This window comes from Rhipicephalus sanguineus, chromosome 9 (genome assembly GCF_013339695.2).
Source record: "Rhipicephalus sanguineus isolate Rsan-2018 chromosome 9, BIME_Rsan_1.4, whole genome shotgun sequence".
Taxonomy (NCBI): Eukaryota; Metazoa; Arthropoda; class Arachnida; order Ixodida; family Ixodidae; genus Rhipicephalus; species Rhipicephalus sanguineus.
In genome coordinates, this window is record NC_051184.2 from 32,276,042 (window position 1) to 32,288,403 (window position 12,362).

General features: G+C 41.8%; 1 protein-coding gene across 3 annotated transcripts in view; it reads right to left on the reverse strand.

The window, feature by feature from the left end:
• Window positions 1-12,362, reverse strand: part of LOC119404927 (uncharacterized) — a 92,696-nt gene that overhangs the window by 35,303 nt on the left and 45,031 nt on the right. For 2 of the 3 annotated variants that reach the window (XM_049419123.1, XM_049419122.1), the window contains exons 11-12: window positions 8,440-8,482; window positions 7,473-7,522 (exon numbers count right to left, since the gene is read on the reverse strand). In XM_049419123.1, the coding sequence (XP_049275080.1) occupies window positions 7,473-7,522; window positions 8,440-8,482 (93 nt within the window). Of the gene's footprint in view, window positions 1-7,472; window positions 7,523-8,439; window positions 8,483-8,837; window positions 8,888-8,962; window positions 9,006-9,378; window positions 9,429-12,362 lie in introns of all 3 variants that reach the window. The other variant, XM_049419121.1, reaches the window with a different exon arrangement.

Below are 12,362 nucleotides of genomic sequence, written 5' to 3' on the forward strand. Positions count from 1 at the left end.
GGGCGGACTGCACGCCGCAGCGCTATATTGGATGTACGACACGCCGTATGCCTTTCTAAATAAAGCCCCCGTGTTTTATAACCGCGACAATATTCAATCACATCGGTCGCTGGTGCTACGTAACATGGAACAATGCTATGTAGAAAGGGCGCGAGAAGTTGGAAAATCATTTGGCTGAGCCACTGCGATCTGTAACGATTCACATGTTTATAGTCTTGTAATAAAATACAGTTGCCGCACAAAGCTTAAATTGGTCTGCAAATGATTCCTAGGGCTTGCTTTACCGGATCGATGTGTTTGTAAAAATCTTCAAAACAGTTTCAGGTCCCTTTAAAATACTGCAGGTTGCTGTGACCGCTGAATAGCATTTTGAAACGAAAGGAAAAGGGAAAGGGAAAGTTAAGTTGTAATACTGTGATACATTTACACTGAAACTTTAATACAGAAGAATTTGTACTCAGTGCCAGTCAAGTGTTTAACACTACGACGGATGCTTTTCTTTCTCAACGATACAATTGCAAATGTTCACTGAGCAGAATAAGGGGATGTAGTCCTGTTAGTTACAACCAATTCTGGCCTTTACATGCCAAACCACATGACATGCGCCTAAATCTAAGTGGACAAGTGATTTTGTACTTCGCCAACATACGAATGCAGCCACTGTGGGGGAATCAAACTCGTGTCCTCGTGCTTAGTAGCTCAACAGCTAAGCCACTAAAATACCACGGTGAGTACAGAAACATGTGAAGCAAAGAGATTATGCAGCCAGAGGAAGCATGGGTTAATTAAATGTTATTTTTTAAATGAAACAAAAAAGAATAATAAAGGAAAGAGAAATGAAACCAAGTGAACCAAAAACTAGCCTACAGTCAAAAGGATGTTTCATCTACATTGAGTGGTTCCATGCCAACGAACACTCACACCCATGTCTAGCACACACACACGAAACCAAAAACGTGGACGGCACACGTGGTAGTTGGCAACTGCTAATGTGGAAAATTCAACTGTCACTTGCCGCTAGTTTGGTTTCAGTCTGGCTTCTCCTTCTCCTCATTTTTCCCATTTTAAATAAAATTAGTTCCCGTACGCTCTCACAGGCTGTCCATATGGCTGTACAGTTCGTGTATTTCTAAACTGGCAGTCTAGTTGACCTGTTTAGTTCGGACATGCCAAAAAATTCAAAAGGCAGCCGCACATGTCTGAATAACATCACGTCAATAAAAGTCAAATGCCATTTTTAAGACTGCACTGGTGTCACGTGAGACAACAAAACCTGCTTCCCTATTTTGCTGCCAGCTGAATTAATGAAATGTGACTAGAGATGGCCTTCACCAGGGTTGCCGACAGTCTACTGGAACATGTTGAAAAAAAAAACAGCGCGGTTAGCACAGCGGAATTTGTCAATACAGTGTGCCGAGCGTGGTTGCACCCCAAAATTCCCACCAGACGTGCATTTCGTGCAGCTACCGAGATAACAGTGTCCACGAGGTTTATGAAGCCTTTGCCATACATTTGCATGTCATTCGTGTATCAGCTCTCCATCAATTGCACTAACCACCAAAGAGATTGAGTATCCCTGCAGTTGAGTGTTGCACGTTCTTTGACAAGTTAGGGCACCTACGCATGGGTGAGAAAAAAATCTTTCCTTACTCCTCCTGTCTTTCCCTTTCCAGAATGCATATACATTTGTGAAGCAAAAATGCACCTGTTGGTAGTCAGCACTGGTCCTATTTGGTCTTGTGTTTTTCATCGCGCTGTCCTTTTAGTATAGTTTCAGTTTAGCTCTTTATTTCAGACAAAGGGAAAAAAATGTCTGGATACAAGGGCAAAAGGCAGATGCGCTCTGCCTGACGGGACCTTTTCACTATGACAACGTACCAAGAAGCTCAAATGCATACTCTTTTAAAGCCTACTGGCAGATTAAGAATGGAGCATTAGCAAAAAGTAAGAATTGAATGATGTTATTTACCACAGTTCTTCAGATCCCTGCAGAACAGGTCTCCAGTGTTCTTGAGTATAGTCAGGATATCATCCTGGAATGTAGCAGGCAATGTCAACTTACAAGTGCCAGGTCATGCAAACTACACCAATACACAAGACTGCATTAGTACCTGCAAAACTGCCATAATAGTAGATATATTACTGTTCGCAGAAATGCCTCCTGAAGTGCAACAGCCACCACTTTCACAATCGTGGTGCACAGATTTTGAGACTTCACCTAGCTTGTGGAAAATGAATCTACTTCGAAGGAAAAGCTCCTGAACTGCAATTCTGAGGCATCCTTACAACTGTGTGTTAGAAAACTAGCAATGGTCTTGTTATCATGACAAATTTTTAGTGAAGGAATGTGATCATTTTCAAGGTCTGCGCTCTTTCAGGTAAATTCGATGAGCTCACCAATGAATAATCCGAGTATGGCTGTCGATGTTCCCGAAAAGAAATGAAAACATTTTAGATGGTACAGTAAAGCTCGTTAATTCGATACCTGTTAATTCGGAAAAATTGGATAATCAGACACGTTCCCTGGTCCCTGCAAGCCTATGTATTGTCCAATGGCATCAAACTCTTGTTAGTTCGGTCATATTTGGCCGCAATCAGTTAATTCGGCCGATTCTTGGAACGCGCTATGTGCGAAGCGCCGCAATTGTGCGCCGCAAAGGAGCGAAAACGGCATTCGCGGACAACTGAAACGAAGCGTGCAGTCTGTATCGCCATCATCATCAGCACGAACTGTACAATAACGACTGGTAACATTACGAGTGAACTTTGGGTTAGCACGTTTCGGGTTAGTTAGGACAGGAAGGTCTTGAGCTGCGGTCGCATGGTGAAAAAAAAGTCGCAAGTGGTGAAAAGTGCGGCTTTTGCACTGCTCTTATGCAAAGTATGTACAGGATTTATGTATTCATCAAGAAAATGAAAGTGTATTGACGCAATAGACATTGTTTATTGTTTTCTTGATGCTTTCAATAATTCGGAATTCGGATCATTCGGACATTTTTTCCGGTCCCGTGAAATCCGAATTAACAACCTTTTACTGTAGAAAAAGAAAGAGAGACCTTGATGTAATAAGCCATAGGACAACAAACCTGAGAGACCTCTCCCCGAGCTTTCTGCGATCCTTCAGTAGAAAAACGAGACTGCCGACGTCGCTCGCTGCTTTGCAACATGCGTCAAAAAAGAGAATGAAAGTTATGGCATTGTATGATTCAATGCGTAATTCAGTTCCAAGCTGTGCTGCTTCTTATAGCATGTATGGATTATTTTGGTCAGTTGCCACACTGGCAACACAGTGGTTACCATAATACTGCAGCAAAATAAAAAAAAAATAAAAAGAAAGAAAGGCCCTCAATGGCACGCACTATCCTCTTTGCTATCAAAGTTCATAGACATGACTTCTTGGGCAAATTACATGGCAGCAAACTGCTCAGTGTCATTGAAAACTTGCGCCTTTGTCACGCAGAGTGTCCTTACCCATATTCCAAGAGTGCGCAGCAGAAGTAAACATTAGGGGCTCGTGTGCAAACAAAAAATGGTGGTTGTGGGCAGCTTGCGCGGTGTGCAGCTGCTTACGCCTAACTGCTTAAAGTTTTGCCATTTATATTTTGTTTCCACACAAAGTAGTGTGGACAAAAGTTATGCTACAGTCAAACCTAACTATATCCAACTGGTAAATCAAATTATCTTTTATACTGAACTATTCTCAAACATGACGTCTTAACGCCACGCACAGGAAAATCTACAGCTACATCGAACGAAAATAGCCGGAAGACTTGATATATCGAACATCGGGCAGCGTGAAATGCCTCAGAAGTTGTTTTCCCTCGCAAGTTCACTTTTCCTCACAGAAGGGGACTTTCTCGCATGCATTTGGGAGAATGAACGGTACGATTAACAAGGCTCCACGCGGAGTGAATAGAAACTACCGCTTGCCATCACGTGCTTTCTACCACAATTCCTCGGCGCTGCACCGTTGTGCGGGGTCTCCGTTTGTGTCTCCGCTCCCTTTGTCAATGCGATGGCTGCCGTAAAACGGAAGAAGTTGCTGTCCTATGCAAAGCTGGTGATAATCAACATATCCACAGTGGGAACTAATTCAAACTAATTCTAGTTCCTTTGAGAACTCAATATATGCGGGTTTGACTGTATTGGTCTTTGGGAACCATTTACAAAGTATCTGAATCATCCAAAGCCAGTCAATAAAGCTGTTAGGAACCAAACAACTCAAGGCCAGAATTCGAATTGGCGGCATTTTTGCCATACTACTATTTGCAACTAAAGATCCTGTTTGTGGACATCCATTTTTTATCCTTTGAGAAATGAAATTTTGGTTTGAATGTTTTTTTTCACACTTGAGGAAATATGTGTACTAAGATTTTAAAAACTGCATCTTTTTTCTCGCCTACGTCTTTGCTGGATAATGAAGCGGCTATTATAGCCAATGCAAGTGAACCTGGAAAATGCGGCATGGCTGTTTGACATTGATCCCATGCATTTCAGCAGAGAAAGATGTAATTAATATTAGGAGAAGAAGATAGCAACATATTAGAAGAATATCGCACGCACTTGCTGTGCACTGAAAGACAACAACCTCTACCAAAGACCTACAACTATACTGTCCTGTATCAATCAAAATCACTTGGTGGGTGCAAATTTCCGACTTTATCGTAATAGCACATCCTCTGTTACTCTTAAAGTGCATTTGCATTTCTTGGTGTGTATGCCGAACCTCTTGGAAAAGTAAGAAACCAGATCCTAGGCGCTTGACCCAACTCCGCCCGCATTTGACCCAATTTCAAACTCTGTGGCTCCTCCAAACTCAAGAGCAGCCTACCCAACACGACTTGGTGACCCAGAGTTGTGGGTCCTTAATTCTAAAATCTCTTAAAAGCTTTGAATATGCATGCATGTTCAAGTAACTTGCACCAAAGAAAATGAAGCCAAGGAAAGCATGTGGGGAATTATGGGCAGTTTTCACTGAAGTGTTGTAATTATGACATCAAGGAAAATTAATTGAGGTGGACGCAAAAACAACTCATTGCTGGTGGGGACCGAACCCACAACCTTCGACTGGTGTGCCTCTCACTGGCGGCAGCTGAAGCAAGTTGGACATGGAAAGGCACAGGAAGAAACTGAAGAGTAGCATTGTAGCAATGTGGCACAAATGGAACAGCAGTTTGACTGAAACTGTGTACCAAGATACCCTCTAGCAGTGCAACTTTCCTAGTCTCATCACTAGATTTAATCTTGTTGCCCCTAGCTGCAATGCCCCTCAACACCTACGGCAAACGGATGGAAAACTCACACTGAAGCCAGCATTGCAGCAGATGTACTTGGACCTGAAGAATCGGACCTCTGAAAGAAAAAAAAAAGCAAACAATCAAACAAATATATGTTGATGTTTGCAAATCATATCTTCAACACCCACTTGGCACTTACCAAGGTAGCCTGCTTTCTTTTACCAATAGCTGAGCTTGTTTCCTGCACATCAATGACGAATTAAAAGAACCACATACACTGGCACTCATTGCTGTCCATTTGAACAATGCCAAACTAAAAGCATCGGCTTTTATATCAATGATATTTATTTTAACCTCAGGGCCAAATAGCAATTACAGACGGGGTGAGTTGTTACAGATAAATAAGTGAACTAGAAGCAGTTAACTGAAAGGAAGCTCATATAAATACAATGTTAGCTAATACATTACATAATAATAATGTAAGCTAATATTTCACAGAACTTAATTATACAATGTTAGCACTAGCAAAGCCAGCGGGGGGGGGGGGGGCTCAAACCCCTCAAAACTTTTCAGTTTTGCATGTGTATGTATACAGGCACACATACAAATGCATGCATGAACATAGATAAAGTATGTTTATGGCTATCTGCAGAATGTTTTTGATGAAAGATTTGTTAAGAGCAGCAGTGCAATGGGCTTCACTGACCTGGTTAGTGGACGAGTCACTCAAGGAAATACTTATGCTTGCCGGATAGGGGGTTAATGATTTGCCAACATTTTTTTTGCATTAGGTTGTAACAAAGACAGCAAAACGTTTGTAAGCAAGTTATCTTTAGCGGATTTCAGTGCAGCTGTGTAGAAGCAATGCAGATTTGTAAGCAGCCCAGTGCGGTTGGTTGGTAGGCAGATATCTGGCAGCACGATAAAAACGTTAGTTTCGGTCAGACGTTTGACGTGAGCATTGTGCCATGGTGCACACGCGTTAGACGTGACGATGCAACTAGGGATATATTTATGTGTTAGAGACTATCCAATTCAGCTGCAAACATATCCGAGTTGCACTGCACTGAAGAGGTATCAAAACTGCTTAAAAATATGTCAAAGAAATGTGCTAGTTCACTGTTAATCATGTAAAAGTCTCCTTTCTTATAGTCCCGTATTATATTTTTTTTGCTTTAGGACAAGGCACACTAAATGAAAAAGACAGTAATGAATGATCACCGATTCCCGGTGTATAGCTTAAAGCGGTAGCAAAGTCTGGTCAATTTGTTAGTATTAGATTGAGAATGCTAGTACTGCTAATGGATGTCCTAGTTGGCAACGTTACCAGTTGAGTTAGAGAAAATGCCGAATGTAAGTGAATAAATTCACTTTGCTGTAGCAAAGACTAATGAGTAAGGTGCATTTGAGTTCCATTTTATACTAGGAAAGTTAAAATCTCCTAGTAGAAACGAAGGATATGAGGGCAATCGTGCAAAAACAACTACATTTTCTCTCATATAACCCGCCCCTGCACATAACCCGCACCCCCACATTTTAAGCACATTTTTTTCCTTTTTTTTGGTGCCGGTTAAATACAAGAAAATATGGTACATTATTTGTGTCTCGTGCAATTCATCAACAATGCTGAAGGTGAAGAGGGAGAGCGATAGCATACACCCAATATGATCTTGTGGCAGCCGATGGTTACTATGGATACATAAAGAAGGAATGTCCTTTGAAACGCCAAGAACAACACCGCCCACCCTGCGCATTGCTCGATAACAACAATAAATGTGAAAGAGGTTTGCGTCATCTAAGATTTCCTGATCACGGACATAGGCGTGACACCACGTTTATGTTAAAGCAACTATCTTTGCACTACATGTGTCAATAGCTGAAGATAAAGAGTTATACTTGTTCAGTACACTTCAAACATTAGAAAAAATAACCGATACCCGAGGATGTGATTTGTGGCCACCTCCCCTCGTGCATCCCTACGTAGATGTGCTCATCGAAGAAGCATTACTGACATGCATTACTGACATGGAGCCATATAAAGAACTTTTACGTTTTACCAACAGCATCAGCTGAAAAAAAAATAAAGAATAACAATTTCCCAACCAGATGTCACCAACAAACCAGGTCCACTCTAATGGTAAAAATACTAGGAGTCATGTCATGAGTCTGTCCTTTGTTGCCCTAACTGCATTTGCCTTTCTTAAAGTCTATGCTGAATATAACTAGAAAACTCACATAGTTTCCAGTGCTTTTAAAATATCTTCCGGTTCTGAAGAACTGTGCACCTGTAAGAAAAAAGAAACTGTTAGTAACACTCGTCCCTTCTGTCGAGCCTTTCTGTCCCGTTTATTGCGCTTCATTTTACCTGGAGTAATCACCTGGCTACACATACAGAGAGGCAACACATACAAAGGCCAAGTGCAAGGCATGCATGGGCAGTGATATGCCACACCCTGAACTGCAGGAGAATTTCAAGCAATCGTAGTTCCCTCATGCATTGGGGTCCAAAGCATCCTTTGAGGAAACAATTAAGTAGCCTTCACATGCAGAACGAATAAAACCGCTGGCTACAGAGGCATGAGCCTCTCTCTCATGTCTCTAATCTCAAGACTAAATGTGTGGATGTCGTCAGAACAACTTCTGACGCGTCTCTGAAAATGAATGGGAGGGCTCATCGCCAACAACATTACTGAACTGACAACCTTGCGTGTCCTGAGTGATAGTGAGAGCAACCGCCTTCCATTTATTAACTGAGGCTCCAATGTCAACAGCACTGCTGCCATTACTGACTCCATTCTATATACTGCGGTGATGCGATTGATCTTTCACGAGTCATAGGAAAGTAAGAAGCAGAGGAAAGACAGGAATGGAGGAGGGCTGTGCCATTTTCTGCGCTATGGAAGCATGCAGAGCTGGTGACACATGTTTGCTTGAGGGGATGTGTGTGTGTGTGCACTGCAGGTGCGGTGCAGAGCTCGATGACGACACAAGCATCAGCTGCTCACTTGTGCAATGAGCGCGATGTTCTACATTGCAGTGATGCTGTCACCACGATCTAAGCAGCATTCTGTTGGTTTGCAAAATTAACAGAGTCGAACTTAACTCACTTAAACTCCCTTACAAAATATATTTTTTGCTTAGGGCTCACTCAGACGTGAGTCGATTCACAAATTTTGCCAATCTACACCCTTATGGCACTCACCGATGCAGTCTGCTTTGTATCACCAACAGCCAAGTTTGGTATCCTGCACAAAGTGATGAAGCAAAAATAACTGCATGCAATAATGGTCATTGCTGCCAACTTGCACATCCTGTTTGACAATACCTTAAAAGATCTGTGCTAATCCACGTAGATTGTACATGAAATATAATGATGCTTTATAAATAACCTCTCTATCCACAACAGCATTAGACCAAGTTGAATGAAGGACAGCAATGTCTGCCAGAGGCTATCAACTACTCTTGTGATCCAGTAGCAGCTTAACATACTCTATAAGGGCAAAGTTTACTTAAATGTTTATTCAACACATGTAATCCTTCATTGTCTTAATTGCATTTGCCCTTCTTAGAGTTTATGCCAAACGTAATCGTAAAACTCACATTGTTTTGTCAAGTTCATTAAAAGTATCTTCCTCTGTAAAATCAGACAGCTGAAAAGAACAAAACAAAAACACTCGCACACAGAAACTTGCAGGCCAAAATTTCAAAAATCCACTGGCACCCACCGAAGTGGTCCGCTCTGTATCACCAATCACCAAGTTCGGTTTCCTGCACACAGTAAATGGTGAAGCAAAAACAACTGTGCGCAATGATAGTCATTGCTGCCAACTTGCACAACCTTTTTACAATAACTTTGACCATAACTTTGATGATATATGCAAATCCAAGTAGCTTGTACATCAAAGACAGTGAGGCTTTATAAATAACTTCTCTATCCACAACAGCATCAGATCAAGTCGAATGAACGGTAGTGGTGTCGGCAAGAGGCCACCAACTACTATTTTGTCCTAGCAGCACCTTAACTTACTCTATAAGTGCAAAATTTACTTTGTAATCAATACACCACATCTAATCCTTTGTTGTCATAATTGCATTTGCCTTTCGTAGTGTCCATGCCAAACGTAATTTGAAAAAAACTCACAATGTTTCGTCAAGATCGCCAGTAGTATCGAGCACAGTAGAATCAGACAGCTGAAAAAAAAAACAAAAACACTCACACAATGAAGTTTGCGGGACTTCATTAAAACGAAGATTCAAATACTACATGCATCTTTATGGCTTTCCAAACAAAACTTTACTTCGTTATATGCATTATTTCATTATATCCCATTTCGTTACAACAAAGTTGAAGTGTACAGTGTTACATTTGGTTATGCAAAAGGAAATAATAGGAATATATTGAAAAATGCACTCTTAATACGGTCCTTGTATTCCTATTAGACAGAAGGCATAAACTTTGCAGTTGACTAAAAATCTATTCGGGGACTTAAAGCAATTATGATGTGTAAATTGAGGGCACTACTTGTCACCAAGTGTGTTGCAGAGTTATGTAGCCGACTTTAGTGCTGTGGCAAATTGTTGTAGAGTTTATTGCTGCTGCATTATGTCTGAGTGCAATGCTGCTGCTTACAAGGTCACAACAACGCGAGCAACGACACTGGCACCAATCCAATGCACCATCTAGTGCAATCAGTGGCGAAAATCATGGGGGTCACGGGGATCCTGACCCCCCTTGTATTCAGGCTGGGCGGGGCACCCCTTGCAAATGTCCCCCCCTTGAGATTTACCTTTCGAACATCATATTTGAATTGTATGTTTATGAAAAACAAAATGGCCACCATGGCATCAAGATGTGTGTCCCCCCTTGAGATTTTTCTGGATTTATGCCACTGAGGTGCAATGCCTGCCAGGCATAGCCCAACCATGTGTTCAGCCTTGAAGGTACTGTCCATCACTGTTGCCTGTTGCATCGGTGCACTAAACTGTCCCACCACTGCACTGCACCAATGGTGGTGCAATGCAATAGTGGAGCGGTGGTTAATGTGCTCGGCTATGGAGTCGTAACTGCTGCAGCGAGGCAGAGGATTGAATCCTTACCACGGGCACTTTTCTTTTTTTAGCTAGATCATGACAATGTAATCTGTGAGCTGTGTTTCTGACACGGGTTTCGGACCACTGCGGGGTCACACAATGAGGCAAGTAATGCTCTGACATTAAAATAATTATCAATCTCAGTATAAACACGCTTCAATGCCAGTGCTGTATCAGGGTCACAATGCAAGTTTGAGTCATATTCAGGGTCAGAAAAGCTTCCCCTCGAACAAATACTTAGGTCCCAAACGAGCAGTCATTCAACCGCGATCATGTGGCCAAATTTAGAGGAAGGAGAGCTTTCATTTCTTTAAAACTCAAACAGGCAAGCCAAAGAAAGCAGTAAGTGAAACAGATGAAAGAGAGCAGATGCTGTACCGAACAAAGGAAATTGACGGAAGGAGTACTCATGTCAACAGCAAAGAGACAGAGATGTGGTTGAAAAATGAAAAGCCTTCTCTAAACACATGACACATGGTGGAAACATGCAACAGTCATAGCCTTGTACTACAGCACAAATATTTGAACAGAGAATTGTTGCCTCAGTGTTGTACATGGTACAGGAGCAGTCATTCTGATCTCCTTTCATATGTGTGGCACAACTACACCCACGATGGGGTGCATCCAGCAACCAACAGCAAAATCCCAGACTTGGACGCATAGAGAGGGGAAAATGGCCTTTTAGAAATAAACAGACAGCAGAAACACCTCAAAGCTAGCCGGTGTTTTGTTATCGAGCACATCAGAGTACAGAATGTGCAGGTATGTCACAGACATCGTAAAACCGAAATGCAGAAACATACAGCTATGTCAATGGCAATGAAAGGGTTACAAATCACTCATATTCGCGTAAAAATTTTGTTGTATATCAGGAACATTGTAAGAAGCATACATCGCAAGCCACGGTGACTCCACTGTTAAATTCCTTGGACTATTGTTTTCGATAAGTACATAAATGTTCTTGCTCCCTGCATTACAAATTCCAAGCTAATCCAGTGTGCTGATAAAAAAAAACTCTGCTTTATAAAGCATAGCAGTCATTGTCTGTAAAAGGAATGTCAGTTATGTGGTGAATGGTGCTGCTCTAATGGTACGACTTAAATATTTTTTAAAATTTGGTGCCTTTTACCAGAAGCTACCAGAAAATTTGCTTGCAACTTATTCGACAGTGTGACTAAAACATAGAGCTGTCATTTATAAAGATGTCTATTGTATTTTTTAAAGTACTACTGAATCATTTGTTGAAGTTTGCGCATTTGTGAATTTTATATTTAAACTTTCAGTTGTATTATATCTTAGCGCAGAATCTTATTGTACAGCACAACTAGAAAGGCTTCGTATGCTGCACTACGGTCCATAATAAATGCATACAGTAAAAGGACCTGTTTCGCCACCTCACCAAAGTATGTCTGTTCTGTATCTCCGGCTGCCAAGTTAGGTTTTCTGCACATAGGTGACCAAGTGGCAAAGAAGAGAGTTTCCAATTCTCATTTTCTCACCGCGAGTCGCGCGCATTTTGTATCAGTCTTGAGGAATAAGTGAGCTTTGTTTGTGTTTTACTTTTTGCTGGCACTATGCAAGGGTGGTACCCACTCGCGCGCGCGGTTGTAACATACCGCGTGCGTTTTACGGCGGTGCTTTTAGCACGAGGATGACTTTAGTGAGGAAGAGAATTCGCCTCCACCACTTAATATTCGACAGAAGTAGTGACGAAGACGACGACGGCGGCGTACGTCGTCCCAATGCTAGCCCAAATATCACTTCTGCAGGAGCAAAAATAAAATCCTGTGCGTTTCCTCTTGTGTTTTTATTCGCGGCGCCAGAAAGAAGCACTGCGGAAAGTGGGTAAAGGTTTTGGACCGCAAAGGGTTAATATCCAGTCTCAATTGCTAGAGCTCAGAGGTGCTGTCTGCACGGAAAATGAAAAAGTGAAGTGCCCATTGCTACCGGACCATAGCAATGTGGGTTAAATTAGTCTGCCAACATATGGTGGAGCATTAAGACGAAAAAAAAAACACGGTGTTCATCTTTGCT